Below are 21,979 nucleotides of genomic sequence, written 5' to 3' on the forward strand. Positions count from 1 at the left end.
TTATGTTTGCTGCATTATAAATTTCTTCTTTTTCCATAATCCATGCTATGTTCATTGAATCGGTTATGTCTTTTAATTGATTCTAAGTTCTTTGATTTGTTTCATTATTTTCCTGTCACATCCCAATTTTTTTTTTCTTTTTGAGATGCAACTCATACTCCAATCATGGAAATAAATTTCTGAAATCGAAATATGAATAATTGGAAAAGAACGACACTAGACAAGTTTCCGAAATTGAAACACAACCTTTATTACAAGAGGGGTTTACACCAACAGTTACAACAAAAGGACAACTATATTCCAAGTTCTTGCCTAGGAACCTAAGCATGATTAGCAATAACACACATGTATATCACATTATTAAAAACACCCTTGCAGTATAATAACTTCAAACTCATTTATTTGTCACCTGCAAAATGATAAAAAGGGGTGAGCATACATTGCCCAGTAGGAGAAATAAACCTCTTTGAAAATCATAGTTAGAATAGCAATAATGAATGGATGCAACTACTATCTATTCCCGATAATCCACATTGCAAAATAAACCGAGCCTACATGTCTCATACCATGTATTTTACCACGAAGGTGACTCAGAGTATTCAACAATGTGAACTAACCCCCACCCAAAATCAATCCCCCTAACCCTCTTTTGCTAGTCATCTTGTCCATTCCCCTTTCGCTAGTCCCGAATTACCCTTTCAATATCCTATACTAAGTGCACATTACAAGTGGGCATACCTGGGATCTGGTACCTGCTGAGGTTATAGACTCAACTACGCAAAAGATAAACCAACATGCTTATTCCAATAGCATATTCACATTACCATCACCACCCTTATACTTCATGTCTTATTGATGCATCAAATACTTTGAATATATAAGTGTATTCACTATTCAGCCATACAAAAAAAAAAAAAACAGAAACAGAGGACATAATGCATACAATCATGTAAACAACCATCCAATACAATCATGTAAACAACCATCCAATGCAAACATAGAGGCTCCCCAAGTTTTTCCCCTCCCTCGATTGATTTTCACGTTAAGTATCCGGATGAAAACAAGTTCCTATTGCAAGAATAGAATTCATTAGTTCCACACACAAAGAATTAAAGCAAAACTCAGCTAACATACTATGAAAATCTTAGCAGTGAGTTATTTTGACCAAAACAGGTTTTTACTTGACAAACTGAAATACTGCAGTTTTCTGACCCAGTCATATTAACATTAAAAACTGTACAAATCTGTTTAAAATATGTTTTCATGGTCTTATAACGATTTGTAACTGACATCCTAAAGAAACTCGCAGAGTTTGAATCACCTGAAAAAAGTTTTTCTAGAATTAGTTATGAATTTTTAAAGTTCAGCTACAGTCCCACGTTTTTCTGCAGAAACTGCTACTGTGTGCTAACCTCTTCTGTTTTAATGTACTTTCTAAAACTCCAATTGTGTAAAACTTTCAGTATTGAAAATAGACATTCTAAAGTGTCAAAGAAAATAAAGCACACTTTCAACAAGGCTTTAAAGGATGAGTGAAGGCTTTCTAAATTCAACTTTAAAACTGCATATGTTTCCTACTTGGTTCTTGACTCTTCTCAAGTCAGATTCTATTAATCTATGTCCTCCAAAAACTCTAATGACTAAAGGAAACTACAAACCAGATACAAAGTGATTTCAAATTCTAATTTGGATAAATTCAAAGACGTACCAAAGATATAAACTATTTTCCAGAAAACTAGTGAAATCAAATAGAAGATGAGAAAATAATTAGTTTTGTTCCATTAACAACAACTTTATTCCTAACTGAACTTCATCTCTACTGCAACTTCTTCTATCATCATGAATCCCCAGGTCTTATAATAGCCTATGGATATTTAAAGCAGAAACATAACCCAATTTCCAAATTGCATTAACCATCAGAATTAACAAAGAACTTATCAAATCAGAAAAAGAATCACACCTGACTTTTTACTCCTCCACTACTAAGATACCAAAACTCTCTTTCTCTCTCTCTCCCTTGTTTATCTATGTATCTAGCAACTCAAAGAACTGTATGGAAAACATAGATGGTTCAACCTATTTATAGTATCTGGAAAGGAGGTGAAAACGTAGAAAGCACGATAGGTCTAACAGAAGCAAAATTGAATATTCTAATTGAAATCTTACCCATATAGGTACTAGACTCGCCACCTCCATATTTCTAGAGTTCCAGCTCTAGCTTCATAGCTTTGAAGAATCACTAATTCTGAAACTTGATTTCCAAGGCTGTTGACACCTCCTACTTGCCCATGGCGGCTGCTATGACCTTTGTACTTTTCTAAGGCGGTGACTGGTGTATAAGATGGAGGAGAATCTGAAGGTGAGGAAGGCGATGAAGAGAAGCAACAAAGCTTTGAGTTTAGACGTTGTTTGATCTAGTTTTGTCGTGAAATTCTTTCTATAAGCTGTTAAGCCACTTGGGTTTGAGTTTTGGGCCAAATACTTTGGGCTACACTCTATTTACTTAAACCCAAACAAGTAAAAATCATCTCTGCACTATATATATATATATATACAATATTTAAACAAATAGTTTAGCACAATAATTAAAATTAAACTTATTTTTTTAGAAAATGTTAAAAATTTTAGGTCGTCACACTCTCCCCTCCTTTAAGAAATTTCGTCCTCGAAATTTAGAACATACCACAATCCGTAAATAACTCTGGATACTTTTTCTGCATTTCTGTTTCCAATTCCCTCGTAGCTTCTTCCACATTTGTATGTTGCCAAAGAACTTTGACTATCGGAATACTTTTTGTTCGCAGTACTTTTTCTTTCCGATCTAATATTTGGATTGGTCTATCCTCGAAAGATAATTGTTCGTCCACATCAGGATCTGTCCAATCTAAAATATGTGTCGGGTCTGGTTCATATTTTCGAAGCATTGACACATGAAAAACATCATGGATACCCGAAAGCTGTGGATGTAGAGCTAACTTGTATGCTACTTCACCTTTCCGTTCTAAGATCTCAAAAGGACCAATAAATCTCGGAGCTAATTTCCCAGTTTTTCCAAACCTTTGAATTCCTTTTCGAGGTGATACTTTCAGAAACACATGATCCCCACGTTAAATTTTAGTGGACGTGTCCTTTGATCAGCATAGCTGTTTTGTCGACTTTGTGCTGTTAGCAATCGTTGCTTAATTATGTTTATTTTCTCAGTAATCTCATGTATAAAATCAGGTCCAACTATGGTAGTCTCACCTACTTCTGTCCAGCACAATGGTGATCTACAAGGTCTACCATATAGGGCCTCATATGGTGCCATTCCAATGCTAGATTGGAAACTATTGTTATATGCAAACAACTCTTATATTTAAAATTCATTGGTTAAATTCAAGGTAGAACAGAGGTCTGCAAATCTGAAATTGCCTTTTTACTGAAAACTGTACATTTCGGTTGGGTATTTGAAGTTGGTGTCTTCATAAAAGTTGCAGTAGACATCTTGAAGATAATTTCAGAATTGGAATCTCTTGAAAATGATTTTTATAGAATTAGTTATGAGTTTTCAAAGTTACAGATCTGTTGCATGATTTTTTTCGAAGACAGTAGCACTGTCATGTTCTTTTATTTCTTTTACTAGCTTTCTATTCAATCATGCTTGAAGGCACCAATTTCAAAACTAGACATTCCCAGGTTTCAAATGAAACCAGTCTTTTCCTTTTTGGAATTCATACAAAGGATTTATGTCATCATGAAGTTAGCTTTATGCATTAGTAATTCTGCTGGAAAGGCAACTTGGTTATTTCTTTCAGTACTTCAAATCTGATTCAAATGGACTACAATTTTTCTTTATTATGATTCTATTCTTTAGTATTAGTCATACCTATAACTCAAAAATAAAAAATAAAACAAAAAATCCCTGAGTTGGGGTGTGACAATTACTTATGTCGAAAGAAAACTATTGATATTATCAAAAAGAACTTGTAGATGCAGTCACTAGCACTCCCGACGAGACTCTTGTTTGGTGTAGAACTAGGTAACTCCTTCTACTATATGAAGAAATTATAGCGTGTATGCCAAACTTGACATTAGGCTTGTATGTTTGATTCATGAGGATTAGAGAGGAATATAGGAGAGAAGGACAAATTAGGGATCAGGGAGAAGATGAAGAATAGTGGGGAAGAACCAAAAAAATAAAACTAGATATGCAGACAAAAGAAAAGGGTTAGGAGAAGGGAGATTTAGAGATAGAGGGGTTTAAGGTAAACAGAGGTTAAATTCAGGGAGAAGGTATTTTGTTCAATCAGAGTCTGAAAAGTAACTATCACAATGCTCCACGCAATTCTAAACCCCCAGCTAATAAAATGACTACACTCTAACACAAAGACATGTTCCAAGCTTGAATCCATTATATATATATATATTCTAAGATACTTCATTCTTAATCAGAGGCTAATCAACTTGAGAAGACTAACGCATTCATGAAAATGATTGCTAATCTGGAGAGATTATACAGCGAGTATTCTTGAATGAGGAAGAGGATGAAAGGGAAGGAGGTAAAATTGAGCTCAGAGATATAATATACATGCAAAAGCTGAGGTAGTCATGCTTAAGTGCTTAACTGAAGAACATCATCAGAAATTTGGGCAATCTATTCAAGTAGTTGAATGTCAGCATCTCAATTCTAAACAGAAGTAATTTTGGTTGCCTTAGGAAGTAGCTGATTCAGATATTAATAGTTTAGTGGCTCAATTTGTCAATGTCCTGTATGTTATTTGTGTATTGGTTTAAGGGCATTCTTGTAAAAGCCATTATAAGACTACAAAAGGGTAGCTATAGAGTTTCTCAAGTAAGAGAGTTGTTGTCTGAGTTAGAGCTGCCGTCAAACCCTTTGAGAGCTGCTGTGACAACAAAGCTGCTGCAATCATTTATAAACCCTTATTTGATAGTGGATACCTTTCTCCCTGTTGCTCCGCTGACGTAGGTTTTTTGCTGAGCCGCGTTAACAATCCTTAATTTGTGTTCTTTAGTTTATTGTTCTTGCATGTATTCGTCACTGTGGGATTTTCCCCGCAGCGATTCTCTATCATTTCTGTCATTGGTATTTGGTGCGGTGAGAACAACCACTAGTATTAGAGCGTCTTGCGAATTCGTTTTGTGAAGATGGGTGATGAAATAGAAGATGAGAATTCTATTTGTTGCCGATTTGTTGAATCTAGATGAAGAAATTAAAGATGAAGATAAAGCATTGATTTTGTTGAATTCTCTGCCTGACTCATATGAACATCTGACAACTACTTTACTTCATGGTAAAGAGACTATTAAGTTTGAAGAAGTCTCAAATGCTTTGATGAATTATGAAATTAGACATGCAGATAAGCAAAGTAATGCTTCTACCTCATATGCTTTGGTTGTTAGAGGCAGGGCAGTTGAAAGGAAAAATCACGGCGGTAGAAAAAAGTCTCATTCTCGTCCAAGAGGAAACTCTAAAAGCACAAGAAGTTTAGGGAGAGATGAGTGTGCTTTTTTTCATGAGCAAGGGCATTGGAAGAAGGATTGTCCAAAGCTAAAAAGTAAGAACAAAGGCACTCATGCTAATGGGACAATTAGTGAGGATGAGTCTTATTTTGTTCTCACTGTTGCATCTAATTGTGTTGCATTTGCTGCTGAACCTGATTCATGGCTTTTGGATAGTGGTTGCTCTCAACATATGTGCCCAAATTGAGGCTTTTGGATAGTGGTTGCTCTCTACATATGTGCCCAAATTGAGATTGGTTTGCTACACTGGATACAAGTGTGAGTGGAAGTGTGTTCATGGGTGATGACTATCCACATGATAGAAAAGGAGTTGGAACAATTAAGTTGAAACTCAATGATGGTGTGGTCAGAGAACTAACCAATGTATGGTATGTTCCCATGCTTGGGAATAACTTAATTTCTTTGGGAGCCTTGGAAGTGAGTGGATACAGCATTCTCATGGAAAATGGTATTGTGAAAGTGTCAAAAGGAGCTTTAGTAGTGATGCAAGGAACCAGACATCGTAATTTGTACTTACTGTAGGGAAAAACACTAAAGGGTGATGTTGCTGCAGTGAGAGAATGTAAAGACTCTGATGACACTAAGCTGTGGCATATGAGACTTGGGCACGTAGGAGAAAAAGTTCTTCAAGGATTAGTGAAACAAGGGCTATTAAAAGGAGCAAAAACTTGCAAGCTTGACTCTTGTGAGCACTGTGTTTTGGGCAAGCAGATAAGGGTGAAGTTTGGTACATCGGTACATCAAACCAAAGACATTCTTGATTATGTGTACTTTGATGTTTGGGGACCTACAAAAACAGCTTCTATGAGTGGTAAGCATTGGTTTGTGACATTTGTCAATGACTACTCTAGAAGATCTTTGGTCTACACAATGAAGCACAAAGATGAAGTGTTGAGTATTTTCTTGAATTGGAAGAAGATGGTAGAAAATCAAACCGAGAAGAAAATTAAAGTTGTAAGGTCAGATATTGGTAGAGAGTATATTTCTGACCCTTTTCTCAAAGTGTGCAAAAAATAAGGCATAGTGAGGCATTTCACTATACCAGGAACCCCGCAACAAAATGGGGTTGCTGAGAGATTGAATAGAACTTTGTTGGAGAAAGTGAGGTGTATGTTGGCTCAATCTGGCGTGAGCAAATCATTCTGGGCAGAAGCTATCAACTATGCTTGTCACCTAGTCAATCGTTTACCATCTGCAGCAACTGAGGATAAAACACCTATTGAGGTATGGACTGGAAAACCAACAGTAGATTATGATTATCCGCACATTTTTGGTTGCTTTGTATATTTTCATGTAACTGAAACTAAACTTGATCCAAGAGCCAAGAAGGCTATATTTGTTGGTTTCAGTAGTGGTGTTAAAGGTTGCAGGGTTGTGGTGCCATGAGTTGAAGAAGCTTGTGATCAGTAGAGATGTTACATTTGATGAAGCTAGTATGCTCAACCACAGTAAAAAGACTACTGATGGATCAACACAGAAAAGTGGTAGAGATGTTCAACATGTGGAGCTTGACAAAGTGGTTACTCAAGCTTCCAAGTCTCAACAACCAACTCAAGAGATTGCAAGTGAAGAAGAAGATGAAGTAGTGGATGATGAACATGTACATGTCCAAGATGATGATGTGGCTCCTATTGTACCTGACCAGCCTATTGCGGTAAGAAGAGAAAGGAGAAAAATCACAAAGGCTGCAAGGTTTGAATATTGTGTTGCTTATGCTTTTCCCATTATTTGTGCTGAGATCCCATCAAATTTCAAGGAAGTTGTAGCTAATCCAGAAAGTGGAGAATGGAATGAAGCTATGAAGGAATAGATGAATTCTCTTATGAAGAACAAGACATGGGATTTAATTCAATTGCCGAAAGGAAAAAGAGCTATTGGCTGCAAATGGGTTTATGCTAAGATGAAAGGTGTTAATAATCACAGCAGCATAAGGTATAAAGTAAGGCTAGTAGTAGCTAAAGGATATTCACAGGAGTAAAGTGTAAACTACAATGAATTTCTCCTGTGGTAAAACATTGTTCTATTTGTGTGTTGTTGGATTTAGTTGCACAATTTGACCTTGAATTGGTGCAACTTGATGTGAAGACAACTTTCTTACATGGTGACTTAGATGAAGAAATTTACATGTCTCAATCGGATGGATTTCAGGTGAATGGAAAGGAGAATTTGGTTTGCAAATTGAATAAGTCACTGTATGGTTTGAAGCAATCTCTGCGGCAATGGTATTTGAGATTTCACGATTTTATGAGAAGATAGAGGTACTCCCGCAGTAAATATGATCACTATGTTTATTTCAAGAAGTTGCAGGATGGATCTCTCATCTACTTGTCAATATATGTAGATGACATGTTAATTGATTCAAAGAATATGAAGGAGATTGAGAAGTTGAAAGAACAAATGAAAAAAGGAGTTTGAAATGAATGATCTAGGTCAAGCCAAGAAGATACTTGGAATGGAGATCACCCGTAACAGAGAAAAAGGTTCAGTTTGGTTAACACAGAAGCAGTGTTTGGAAAAGTTACTACAAAAATTTGGAGTTACCAAACATGTAAGTACTCCTTTAGCTAATCATTTTAAACTCAGTGCTTTACTATGTCCCAAAATTGAAAAATATAAGCAATATATGAAAAGTATTCCGTATGCTAATTTGGTTGGTGGTCTGATGTATGCAATGGTCTGTTCTAGACCAGATATTGCTCAAGAAGTTGGTTTGGTTAGTCGTTATATGCATAATCCAGGAAAAGAGCATCGTAAGGCTGCTAAATTGATATTGAGATATTTTCATGGGACTAAAGATGTTGGTTTATGTTTTGAGAGAAACACTGCTGGTACTAAGAATTTTATTGTTGGTTATATTGATTCTGACTATGCTGGTGATTTGGATAAAAGAAAATCTACTACAAGTTGTTTGTACACTATTGCAAAAGGACCTATAAGTTGGAGGTCCATTTTGCGAGACACAGTAGGCTTATCAACCACATATATAGGTTGAATACATGGCTATTGCAGAAGGAATTAAAGAAGCTTTGTGGTTACATGACTCATTAATGAGTTAGGCATTTGTCAGAAGAAGGTGGAGGTTCATTGCGATAGCCAAAGTGCCATTTACTTGGCTAAATATTAGGTATATCACTCAAGAACTAAGCACATAGATGTTAGATTTCATTATGTGCGTGATATTGTTGAAAAGAAGAAGGTTGCTCTTTAGAAGATACCTACTATTGACAATCCAGCTGATATGTTGACAAAAGTTGTTGGTGCTGCCAAGTTTGAACATTGTTTGAACTTGGCTCATATTGTACATGCTTGAAGAAGTTGATTGAGTAGCAGAGAACTTGGGTTGTTGGTGTTGCAGAATATGGAGGGCTCAGTGATTGCAGTTGGTTATGTGATGTCTGCAAATCTCACCAAGGTGGAGATTGTAGTTTAGTGGCTCGATTTGTCAATGTCCTGTATGTTATTTATGTATTGGTTTAAGGGGATTCTTGTAAAAGCCATTATAAGGCTATATAAAAGGGTTGTTAATAACCTCAAACTCTAATAGAAAAACACAATGTCTGGGAGTTTTCAAGCTTGCATTATTCAATAACACAACTATGGCTTTTATACAGCCAATACAAAACAGGAATGATCACAAAAACATCCACGTTTACATGAACTATACGTGGTTCACAATAGAGGAAGACAAATTCAAATGCTAATCTACACACCCTACACACAAGGGTTTATTTTAACAGAAAGCAATCAGCACTATAATAAAGAGATAAGTCATAAAGACTTAGTCATCAAGCACCTAAAATACCTAACAACATAGTCAGCAAGCAACTCAAATACCTAACAAATCCTCCCTTAAACTGACCTGCAGGAAATGCAGTCAGTTTACCTTTTGAACCTCGCACACTCCAAGGTGCTTTCTCATCTTCAAGAACGCTTCTAACTTCAAGGGTTTTGTCATAATGTCAGCTAACTGATCTTTAGACCCACAGTGCACCAAGTCAACTACTCCATCTCTGGTTAAATCTCGAAGGAAATGGAAACGAATGTCGATATGCTTACTCCTACCATGCATGACAGGATTCTTCGAGAGTTTAATGGCTGAATTGTTGTCACAGAAAATGGTGCACTTACTGTTTGGACCCAAAATGAACATTTTGGCCTGACAAGGCATGTGTTGAAGAAATTGAGCCAATGTCAGTGGCTCAAGCTATATATTGTCGACAAGCTCGAAATATATATTTAGAGGCTAAATAAAGCCTACTATGGAAGCATGGAAGCATGAAAAGTTAACTTTAGCACATTTTCCTACTTCGGCTAGGAGAAACCGAGCTAAACAAGGAAGGAGGGGCGGCAGACTAACCAAATGAAATCTAAATGTGCTGAAAATTTCCAGATCCATTCTAGACAGCCCAAGGATCATTTCTTATGAAGAGTGCAAGAGCTTTTTTTGAGTGGAAGGCCTTCAAACAATCAGCCCAATTTTCTACAGAAGCAAAACTGGAAAACTGGACCTGTAAGAGGTCCAGCAGCATTTTCGCCCCAACCACATGGAATAAAAATCTGAAAATTTTTCAGGATGATCTACACTCATAGTGGAACATTTCATATGAAGAAGTCGAAGGCATATAATGAAGTCTTGTTGGAGAAATAATTGAAGGAATAAAGGGGCAGAAACTGACCTAAAACCAGCTCAATATTCACATGTTCATGTTTCCTACCCACATGAAGAAAGCTAGATGCTTTTCTCTTTTTCCTTGGATATATTTTTCTTCTACAATCTCTTTAATAGATCATCACCACTTCCATGTTGCTGCACCTTCATGCTTTGCTTTCATTTCATCTTTTCTCTATCTTTTCCATATTTTACAAGTGAACTTAGATCTACTTTCATTATTTTTCTTCCACTCATCATTTCACTCTTCTTTTTCTTCCCTATATAAACACCTTCTCTTCTCATTCTAAAACACACATTCACATTCAACAACAACATCTCTAAGATGATCTAAGTTCTCTCTAGAGCAAACCTCTCTAAGAGCAACTCCTCTCCTTCTCTTTCTCTTAGCGGTGATCACACTCCTAGTCCTAGTCTTCTCAGAAGCCGACTTTCAGTGCCACCAAACCCTCTGTCAACGTGCTTCGGTCCTAGTCTCCTCGGGAGCCGACGGTAGTGCCGCGACCACAACGGTTACAGAACCAGCCAAGCAAGGGTAACGCCCTAGCAACCCAGCCAAGCTAAAGTGACGCTTTAGCAAGATCTCAACATTTTCCGGTGATGTCGCTCTGCTCGATCTACAATATTGAGTATCGATTGTGTTAACAAGAAGAAACTTCAGCAAAGTCCTCACCACCAGGCACAAAGAATCTCACGACGAGGTTGGTGCTCTCCTCGTCTACAATCGCCTGAAAAGAAGTCAGGTCAAGGGACATCCCCGACGACCGCACCCGAACGGTGCTGGCACGCCCGCGCAGAAAAGAGACTGTTGACCAGCTGCAGCAAAATTGGAGCCAAACACTTACTTTGGTTGAGGCCGAGCTTTCTGAGAATTTGTTTGCATCCATACACTTTGGCATGCGCAGGAAGCAGCTGCTATAAATTCCGCCTCAGTTGTAGAGAGTGTTACTACTGGTTGTTTCTTGGAACTCCATGCCACAGCGCCGGAACTCAGCTTAAACACGTACCCTGAAGTGCTCTTACGATCCCCAAGGTCTCCTGCATAATCACTGTCAGAGAAAGCAACCAAGCTTTCCTCTCCTCCTCTCTTGTAAAATATTCCTAATTCAGCTGTTCCCTTCAAGTACCGAAAGATCCTCTTTATTGCTTGTTGATGTAACTCAGTAGGAGCCTCCATAAATCGACTAATCAAACTCACCACATACATGAGATCTGGTCTGGTGGCAGTCAAGTACATAAGACTGCCCACCATTTGCTTGTAGGCGGTGGGATCAACCCTTGTACCTCCTTCATCCTTCACAAGTCTGCATCCTGGTACAATAGGGTTTTTCACAGGATTACACCGCTCCATTCCGAACCTTTCTAACACATCATTGGCATATTTCTTTTGGCTTATGAAAATTCCGGCCGAGCTTTGCACTACCTCCACTCCGAGAAAATACTTCATGCTTCATTGAACATGTCGAATTCTCGCTTCATTGAACTTTTGAACTCCTCGAACATCTTTACATCATTACCTGTAAAAATAAGGTCGTCCACATACAAGATGACTATAAGAATTCTTCCATCTTCACCACTCTTTATGAAAAGTGTGTGCTCACTCAAACATCTCTCGAACCCTTCCTTAATGAAGTAGGATTCTATTTTGCTGAACCAGGCTCGTGGGGCTTGCTTAAGCCCGTACAATGCTTTCTTCAACCTGTAAACTTTGTCTTCTGCACCCTTCACTTCATAACCTCGAGGTTGTTCAATGAAAACTTCTTCATTGAGCTCACCGTGCAGAAATGCACTTTTCACGTCGAGCTGGTACACACTCCATTCTCTGCTAGCTGCAAGTGCAAGTATCAATCTAATAGTGTCCCAACGAGCAACAGGAGCAAATACCTCGTTGTAGTCAATTCCAGCTTGTTGAGTGTACCCCTTTGGCACGAGCCGAGCTTTGCATTTGTCTACTTCCCCTTTCTCGTTCATTTTAGTCTTGAAGATCCATTTTACACCTATCTTCTTACTTCCTTTCGGCAACTCAGTCAATTCCCACGTACCATTTCGCTCGATAGCTTTGATTTCCAGGTCCATAGCCTCTCTCCATGTAGGATTCTTGACAGCTTCTTCAAAAATTACTGGATCAGTGGATGAAGTGAACATGACAAGTTGTACTGGATCAGTGGATGAAGTGAACATGACAAGTTGCTGCATTTCTTCCTCAGACAATCCCTCACCACTTTCATAGTCTTCCATCCACACTGGTACCTTTCTTATCCTCCCTTGAGCAGGAATAGGTGCATTGATTGGGGCATTGTTTTCTGCTGAGTTAGTTGGTGTAGATGAACCCGAGCTACTACCTTCACCTTCTGCAATTTGCTCAACCTGCTCTTCTTCTTCATTGTTATCAACCTGCTCTTCTTCTTCATCTCCCCACTCAAGAGTGTCACAACAAATCTCTTCAACAGTTTTACCCCAGCTCCACTTTTCCTCTTCTTCAAACACTACATCTCGGCTAATAAAAATCTTCTTAGACTCCGGATCAAACAGCCGATAAGCCTTGGATTCTTCACTTATGCCCAAGAACACACACTTGAAGCTCTTGTTGTCGAGTTTCTGCCTTTTGTTATCCGGTATGTGAACATGTCCAATACAACCAAACACTTTGAAATGCCCCACAGAAGGCTTGAGCCCACTCCACGCTTCTTTAGGTGTTTTATCTTTAACTGCTAGCGTGGGGCATCGATTAAGAACATGCACCGCCCAATTTACAGCTTCCGGCCAGAATTCTTTGGGAATTTCCTTGTCAGTCAGCATACATCGCACCATGTTCATAATGGTTCGATTTTTCCTCTCTGCAACCCCGTTCTGTTGTGGGGTGAAGGCTGCAGTGAGTTGTCTACTGATCCCATTTGAGCTGCAATATCTGTTAAACTCAGATGAGGTGAACTCCCCACCTCGGTCAGTACGAAGACAACAAACGAAATTCCCTGTTTCTTTTTCTACCATGCTCTTGAAATTCTTAAAAGTGGTAAATGCTTCTGACTTAGCATGTAAGAAATACGTCCATACTTTTCGACTATAGTCATCTATGAAAGTGATTATGTACCTCTTGTGGCTATTTGACTCAGGAGTAATCGGACCACAAATGTCCGAGTGCACAAGTTGTAGACGTTGAGAAGCTCTCCACAAGCTTTTCTTAGGAACCGGGTCTCGATGCTGCTTGCCTATAACACAATCTGTGCACACTTTGGAGGAGTCTTTGAGAGGCGGCAAACCCTTTACCAACTTCCTGTATGACAAGGTTCTCAAACCTTTCAGATTTAGATGTCCGAATCTCCGGTGCCATAGGTGAGTTGTGTCCTCAGATGTCATTTGGAAACAAGCTGGTCTTGGAGCATGAGTTGGTACAGAAGCAAGCAACACAAACATTCTGTTGGCAGACATGTTAGTCTGCATAATCAACCCTTTTACAGGATGATAAATCTTGCAGACACCATGTTGAATCAAAATAGCCAAATCTTTCTCTTGAAGCTGGCCAATACTAAGCAAGTCATTCTTGAGCTCAGGAATGTAAAATACCTCAGTGATCACTTGAGTTGTTCCATGAACATGTATTCTGATGTTTCCTTTCCCCATGACAGCCATCTTTGTGTCATTGCCAAGCTTCACTACTTGCCTGAAGTTTTCGTCGAGCTCGATAAACCATTGCTTGTCACCACTCATATGGTTGCTGCAGCCGGAGTCGAGGAACCACACCTCCTCTCTTTTGGAATTATTCATTTCAACATAGGACATAAGCAGCATCTCTTGATCTTCATCGAGTTCAGCATAATGGACATTCTTTTCCCAGCTAGGACACTCATATTGGAAGTGTCCTAACTTGTGGCACTTGTAACACTCTACAATTTCCTTGTTGAACTGCTGCCGGCCCCTGCCTCTTCCTCTTCCTCGAAACACACCTCTTCCTCTGCCTCTCAAGCCAAACTTCTCTTCATGATTGACTTTAAGAGCTTGTTCTTCTTTCCCATGCCCATTCATCCTCTGTTCGTGCACCAAGAGACTACTCTGCAGCTCATCTATTGTCAATGTCTCCAGATTGTTACATTCCTCGACAGAACATACCACATAATTAAACTTTGAGGTCATAGACCTCAAAATCTTCTCGACAATCACCACCTGCTCCATCTTTTCCCCATGCACCTTCATTTTGTTGGCAATTGCTAGGGTTCTTGAGAAGTATTCATTCACATGCTCACCTTCCTACATCTGCAATACTTCGAAGTCTCTCCTCAAGGCTTGTAATTGGGCACGCTTAACTCGGGTTGATCCCTGAAATTTCTGTTTCATGGAATCCCAAATATTCTTGGCAGTGTCTCGATTGAGAATTGTCTCCATTATCGTACGATCAATGGACTGGAAGAGATAGTTCTTCACTTTGAGATCCTTGAGTTTTTGGTCATCAATTGCCTTCCTTTGTGCCTCTGTTAATGCTGCCTCATTCTCCACCGCAGTGATTCCATCTTCGATCAATGGCCAATATTCCTTTGACCTCAAGAAATTTTCCATCAACATGGCCTAGTGATCATAGTGGCCATCAAATTTCGGTATGGCAGGCTGCACAAAGCCTCCCTCTGAACTAGAAGCCATTCTCTCTTTTCACACTTGTCTGGCTCTCTCTCACTCTCTCAGAAATCTGCTATTTCTTTCACTCAAATCAGGCCCCGTGGTGGAGCTCTGATACCACTGTTAATAACCTCAAACTCTAATAGAAAAACACAATGTCTGGGAGTTCTCAAGCTTGCATTATTCAATAACACAACTATGGCTTTTATACAGCCAATACAAAACAGGAATGATCACAAAAACATCCACGTTTACATGAACTATACGTGGTTCACAATAGAGGAAGACAAATTCAAATGCTAATCTACACACCCTACACACAAGGGTTTATTTTAACAGAAAGCAATCAGCACTATAATAAAGAGATAAGTCATAAAGACTTAGTCATCAAGCACCTAAAATACCTAACAACATAGTCAGCAAGCAACTCAAATACCTAACAAGGGTAGCTATAGGGTTTCTCAAGTAAGAGAGCTGTTGTCTGAGTTAGAGCTGCCGTCAAACCCTTTGAGAGCTGTTGTGACAACAGAGTTGTTGTAATGCTTTGTAAACCCTCATTTGATAGTGGATACCTTTCTCCCTGCTGCTCCGCGGACGTAGGCTTTTGCCGAACCGCGTTAACAATCCTTAATTTATGTTCTTTAGTTTATTGTTCTTGCATATATTCAGTCACTGTGGGATTTTTCCTGTAGTGATTCTCTATCCTTTCTGCCGTTGGTATTTGGTGTGGTGAGCACAATAATTAGCCCCAATGCCACCGCCAAATATTTTCAAGATGTAGGTATATGGAAAGTTAGATATCATATGTCCTTAAAGCTGTTTCTGCCTTTTTTAGAAGACTATATTTGACATGACAAAATTGATTTCTTTGTAACAAAGATCACCTGATTTTTTCGGCCTCAGACAATGATTTGTAAAGTACTTGGATGAATTCTATACTCTAAGGATTATATATTGAGATTCTGTACCACTAAATCGTAATCTCGGTACTATCTAAAATGGATTCCTCTAACTGCGTGTAAATTATATAAAGTCATGATCCTCCAACTAATCTTATAAATAGATAGTGCAACATCACCTAATATCAGCTCTCTCTCAAACTAACGTTAAAGCCCCGTTATCTACAAGTTTAACAATAACTAAAACCCTTTCGCTCATATACCAGGAGATCTCATTCTTAATTGATCTGATATTCCAGCACCTAGGCATGCCCAGTATCTAGGATTCTGGTTTTCACAAACCACAATGCATGCCCATAGCCTTGTATGCCATCTGATAGCATTGATATTATATTCTTCTCTTCTAGAGGAAGTTCAAAGAACAACATCTAATTTCATGCCCTGCATCACTTCTCTTGCCACTCCATGGTTTACCATCTGCAAAATGTTGTTTAACTCAAAAACAAGGACGCAGATTAAAGAGCAGAGAACTGGTTAGAGGAGATGAAAGATAAGTTTTATTTTTTAATCTTTTATCAATTAAAGGACATGCTCTTCGGATAATATTCTTGAAGGATTTCAGATCTTATACTCGCTGTTTGAATGGACAACCTGTTTTTTTTTTTCTCCAGTTAGGTAGATAACGGTAGATTTAACGTTGGTTTGAGAAGAAAAAAACCCAAAACATTAAACAAACTGATGTGGTGATGATCTGACCATTGGAATATTTCAATCAATAGAATTTTATTAAATTCATAACTTCACAGATATAGTCAATGCAGAGGAGCTCGATCCATCTAAAATACCGCACATTGGCCTTTTCTTTTGGTATTAGCATGCATATATCTATTTTTTCTTTTCTTTTCTACTTATAACTGTCTCTTTGACAGATTCAGTTCATTTTTGGTCCTTCCTTTGTTTGTGGTAAAGGGTTATCATAGAACCATTGTGAATGAATATCGAAACTAAGAATCACATGAATTCTGCTTAGCTACAAGATAGGTTGCACATGTTTTGGATTTTCGCCTAGAATTTCTTACTTCGATCAATTTATATGTTCATGTATTATTTATGCAGTGGGTAAAAAATAATGTATTTGTTTTTTGTACATGTCTTACAGTGTGACAAGACAGGATGCAGTACTTATGCTCTCTATTGGAACAGATTGACGATGGTATTATTATTAATTAATTGGTCCTTCATGCATGTGTGGAAGAGTTATAAGTATGAGAAAAAAAAAAAAAAACTTTTCTTAAATCTAAGTCATGGAATGAGCCTCTGTGAGTGAAGAAATTTGGGTAGAAGTGGCGGCAACAACGATGCTAGAAGGAACAAGCTATCTTCTTTCTGTAAGGCAAGTAATGCTGCCTTTTGTTATCAACTAATCTATTTCTGGTCATACTCTTCTGTTTGTGCGCTCATTGATATCATGGGCGAATTCTTCAGAACAAATTGTGTCTTCCACAATGGAAATGTTATGTATTTCTGTGCCAACCATCATTTGATCAATTAAGAATGTGAGAATGGGTTGGTCTGCATATAAGCACAAATCATGGTTAATATGACTTAATAGCTTAGTATTCTCTAAATGCAGTGTTTGGCTATTTGGATATAATGATTGTCTTACATTTATGGATTTCTATGATGGTTAACATATTTGTTTTTTGAATTGGGTTCCCTGATTCAAGAATTGAGTGTTAGCTCATAGTTTTGGCCACTTTGATCTTTGGTGAGACAAGTTATGGTACTTGTGGGTATCTCATACACTCATTTACAACTATTTGAACAAAAAATTACAATTATTTGAACCAAAATTACAACATTGAGAACAAAAGTTACGATATTCATTTACACTATTTATATATAGTTAAACAAAAATTACAACATTGACAACGAATTTGTTCAAAAGCTTGTAACAATGTCGTAAGAGGTGTAATTACCATTATTAGAACTAAGATTACAACAAAAATTACAACATTGACAACGAATTTGTTCAAAAGCTTGTAACAATGTCGTAAGAGGTGTAATTACCATTATTAGAACTAAGATTATACAAAATAGGACTCAACATTACCACTCTGACAACAAATTTGTTGTCACTTTTGTAAATGTGGGTATGAGATACCCACAAGTACACTAGAATTTCCCGATCTTTGGTTACATTGTTTGTCTACTGATTTGAGAACTGTGAATTGTGTTTAATTTGATATCCATAACTTCATTGTTAAACTAAAGTAAACCAGTCTGAAATGTTTGTCTTAAATGAAATTTTCATTAATGATGCATTATACTGACTAAAGATTGAGACTGATGCATTAGATTATGGAACCTATAAACTCGCAGTTGTCAGCAGTTGGTTCAGTTAATTACTCTTCCATTGAGAGTACTGCATGCATATTGTTTTATTAACATAATTCTAACTACTTCTTTGGGTTTTTGTCCATTTACCCTAATTCTAAGGTCATTTATTCCATTTACCCCATTAAATTTTTTTAATTCCCCTTACCCATAAAGACTCTAATAAGGTCTTCCCTAATATCCAATTATGTTTTTTTTTTAGACTATTTTACCCTTACCCCTTTATTATATATAGAGAGAGAGAGGGAGAGAGGGAAAGGGAGAGAGAGAGAGAGAGAGAATGGAAGAAAGAGAAGCCATAGGAGACTTCGCCATACTCCGGTCACGGGCAGCCGGATTCCGGTCACCGGTCACTGGATTCTGGCCAACAATCGCTGAAATCCGATCACCGGCCACCACCTTCCAGACTTTTCTGAAAACCTCGCCGGAGGTCCCCAAAGAGGTCGTCGGAGATCTCATAGGTCACCGGAAATGTTTATTGCCCCAATAGACCTTTATTATTGGGGGACAATAGAGGTTTATGAAATCTCGCCAAAAGTCCCCAAAGAGGTTGTCAGATATCTCATATAGGGCAGGAGAAGTTTATTGCCCCCCTCCCAAATAAACCTGTATTGCCCCCTAATAGACTTTTATTGCCCCCCAATAGACCTTTCGGTCGCCGGAATGAGAACTTTTTTTAATTATTTTTTAAATAAGAGGATCAAAGAATTTCACTCCTACCCTCATAATGACTCGAACCCAGGACCTTGATCTTAGGTAGTGGGTGCTCTAACCACTGAGCTAACACCACTGAACTAATTTCCCTAAAACTAGACAAATAAAACTTTGATCAAGGAAAAAAAATGAGGAGATTACATCAATTCAAAACATTTATTGCCCCTAATAGACCTTTAATTGACCTCGATTGCCCTCCGATAAAACTTTTTTTTTTTCTTTTTCCTTTCCTTCTGCCCCCATTTTACCAAAAATAAAAATGATTTGGGCACCCAGAAATGCTCTGAGCACCCACGTCTTCACCTTTCTTCGTCTGTTGCTGTTTTGGGGCAAAAACGGAGAAAGAACTAGGACCGGAGAAGGACATAGAAGAAGAAGTGCTCCAGTAAAGGTCGTCGTTTGGGTTCAGGAGGTTGAGATTCTCCAGCAACCGAATCTTGGCGTAGGTGAGCACACCGTTTCGCAGCAGGAATGACCTGGATCTCCATCCCTTGCCGTAATTGGTCCATTTGTGGAGAACTCCGGCGACGGTGGCCTCATATCCAGTCTGCCATTCAGTATTGCCATCAGATCAGACCAATATCGTCGCCAAACTCGCCGGCAAGCTCCGCGTCCTCGATTGCGACGACGCCTCCGGTGACTGGAAAACGACGGGGAAGAAGGCTACCGGAATCGATGAAGGCTCCAAAAGCTCGGCTTCCAAGTTCTTCAATGGCTTTGCCTTCCTTGAAAATGTAGTACCGGAAACGCCGCCGTCGTGGGAATCCACCGGCGTCGTGCTGGAGAGAGAGAGAGAGAGGTGCCGGTGACGGGTCGTGTTGGAGTGAGAGAGATGAGAGAGTGGCAGTGCTGTAGTTTATTAATTAGATTGAGGGTAAAATTGTCATTTAACATTAAATTGAGTAGCTGGAAATAAAAATCTATTGCTGGGATAAGTGGGATAATTTTGACCAATTTTAGTGCTTTGGGTCAAGCACCCTAAGTCTTTATTGATTATGCATATTGTTTATTTGTTTTCAGTGAAGGGCTTCATATGTAGAATCATGAATAAGTCTTTGTTTTGAGACAGCTCAGTTTCATTACTCTCTTTCTTCTCTTATTTGTTCTAAGGATAGTCATAGTCAGCAGTTGACTGATCAATCTCTCTCTACTTTTTGTAGGTTTCGTGTTTAATGGTATCGATGTCACGTCACAAGCTCAAGCAGCTTGTACTGCTAACGAGCTGCGAGAAATTGGTGGCAATTCTCAACCTCATCCATTGTAATGCCAACTGTAGCATATTAATTATTTGCATTTTATTTTTGGCATATGATCGCATTCGCACCCCAATTCAGATCCACGTGAACACCCTTTTTTTTTTTTTCTCCATTTTTGAATTAAGTGATCAGTTTATAGATTCTGATGAGAGAACTGGCCAGGTTTCTGGTGTCAGACTTGACAAAGCAAAGACCATAGGTATTTTACCCATTGTAAATGCTTGTGATATAGATATTTCGATGTATTTTCCTACTGCAAATTACAACAGACAACACCTACAGCACTGAGTAGCTATACCATTGATTTGTCACGAAAAGTGATAGTGAAATGGAAGATGTCAAACTTCAAGTTCCAATTAATAATGAAAGCTGTGAAGAATACAAACTGTTAATAACAGAAACTGAATCTCTTTACACTATTGGTTGTCAAAGTGACAGTAATAAATTCGCTTGCTTCAAAATTCAAATTGTTGGTGTTCATTAACCTTGGAGGAAGATATTGCTGCAGGTACTAGGCAACTTGAAGATATTGGATTTGAGTACTCTTCCAAAATTCAAGCCTTGTCCATTTAAGATGCATTCAATGTGTGTGTAATTTCATAATTTTCATGTGGTTAGGTGGGTGTGGATCAGGAATCGTGATGAGGTATGACAACTGTGCCAATATTTTTTCTTCCTCTATTTACGATTCTAATAAAGAGCAGTGGTTACATACCTTTGATGATCAGAAAGGTATGTGTGCTGTTATATGTGGTAAAGCATATTATTCGATCAGGATCTCAGGCTTTCTTCAAAACCACGTGTTTAGGCATTAAGTTCACTACGTAATTAAAGCATCAAGGTGATGATATTGTACAAAAATATGCGGACTAAGTCAGTGGCATACTGCTTATTGAATGGGAGTTCAGTTCATTTTGAAATTTTGGATATTTGAAGTTTTGTTGCTTGTATTTTGTGATTCTGTTGATTATCTAAAAACTTCTATTAATTCGTAATTTTTCGAAGTCACATTAATCTCAAAATCGTCAACAAAAATATCTTAAGACTAGTCATGAGCACTAAATAAAATTTCGCCCTAGGCATCAAGAATCTCAGGATCTGCCATGTTTTAGACGAGCCGGACTCTTGTCGTTAAACTATGAAACAGAGAGAAATATATATTGTCACCGTCTGCCAGGCACAAAAGCCAATTTGCATCAGTATTAGCTGTTAAATTGGTTTACACGACAATCATTAATCAATACCAAGCAGCCCACGTGCTATATATATATAGAATCGATCAAATTATTCCTGTTTGTTCTTTTTAGAAACAGGATCTTAATCCTGCCGGCTGCTGCATGCAACGGGCCATGCATGCATGAAATTATGTATACAATTAAACCAGAAATTTTGTTCATATGATATTTCAATCAATTTTTTTTTTTTTGAATAAAGGGCTGGTGCAGCTGCCCTTAAGTCTTGAATAATGAAACTGTCGAATACAAGGAGGGGACATTGAATCTAAACCCCTGATTACAATAAGCATCTAGAGTAATTCCCGAAATAATATCAGAAATCTCTACAGAAAACATGTATTCTAACAAGCACCAACTAGCAAAGAGTGCTCTACTGGCTACTCCATTTGCTTTGACATAGCAGTGACATAACGGAAAGATAACTCGATATGTAACCCGATTACAACGTAGCATGCATAATTACCATAAGCACAGCTTTTCTACTATGTTGCTGCCGAAAAATAGATCTGACGACACTTAATCTCACCCTGCCACCAGGCGGTAGCGACCATTTATGCAACTGTGTGCATGGTTTTACTAACACAATATGGTCAACAATTTCTTATCATTACACTAAACCTCTAAGTTAGAATAATATAGATATTATTTCTTGACTTTAATAGTTGTCAAGTTTATATATAA

General features: G+C 38.1%; 1 protein-coding gene across 1 annotated transcript; it reads right to left on the reverse strand.

The window, feature by feature from the left end:
- Window positions 1-9,298: 9,298 nt before the first annotated feature.
- LOC133737298 (secreted RxLR effector protein 161-like) lies at window positions 9,299-11,540 on the reverse strand. The gene is made up of 3 exons (XM_062164893.1): window positions 11,035-11,540; window positions 9,404-9,578; window positions 9,299-9,313 (listed from the first exon to the last, which is right to left on the reverse strand). The coding sequence occupies exons 1-3, from the start codon at window positions 11,538-11,540 to the stop codon at window positions 9,299-9,301; spliced, it is 696 nt and encodes a 231-aa protein (XP_062020877.1).
- Between the last annotated feature and the right edge of the window lie 10,439 nt (window positions 11,541-21,979).

The sequence above is a fragment of the Rosa rugosa genome, chromosome 3 (genome assembly GCF_958449725.1).
Source record: "Rosa rugosa chromosome 3, drRosRugo1.1, whole genome shotgun sequence".
Classification (NCBI taxonomy): domain Eukaryota; kingdom Viridiplantae; phylum Streptophyta; class Magnoliopsida; order Rosales; family Rosaceae; genus Rosa; species Rosa rugosa.

Coding starts and splice junctions, on each gene's coding strand:
- LOC133737298 (XM_062164893.1), bottom strand. CDS start 11,540: ATGGAGCGGTGTAATCCTGTGAAAAACCCTATTGTACCAGGATGCAGA. Junction 9,579..11,034: donor AAAGCTCGGCCTCAACCAAA/GTAAGTGTTTGG, acceptor CATGCATGGTAG/GAGTAAGCATATCGACATTC.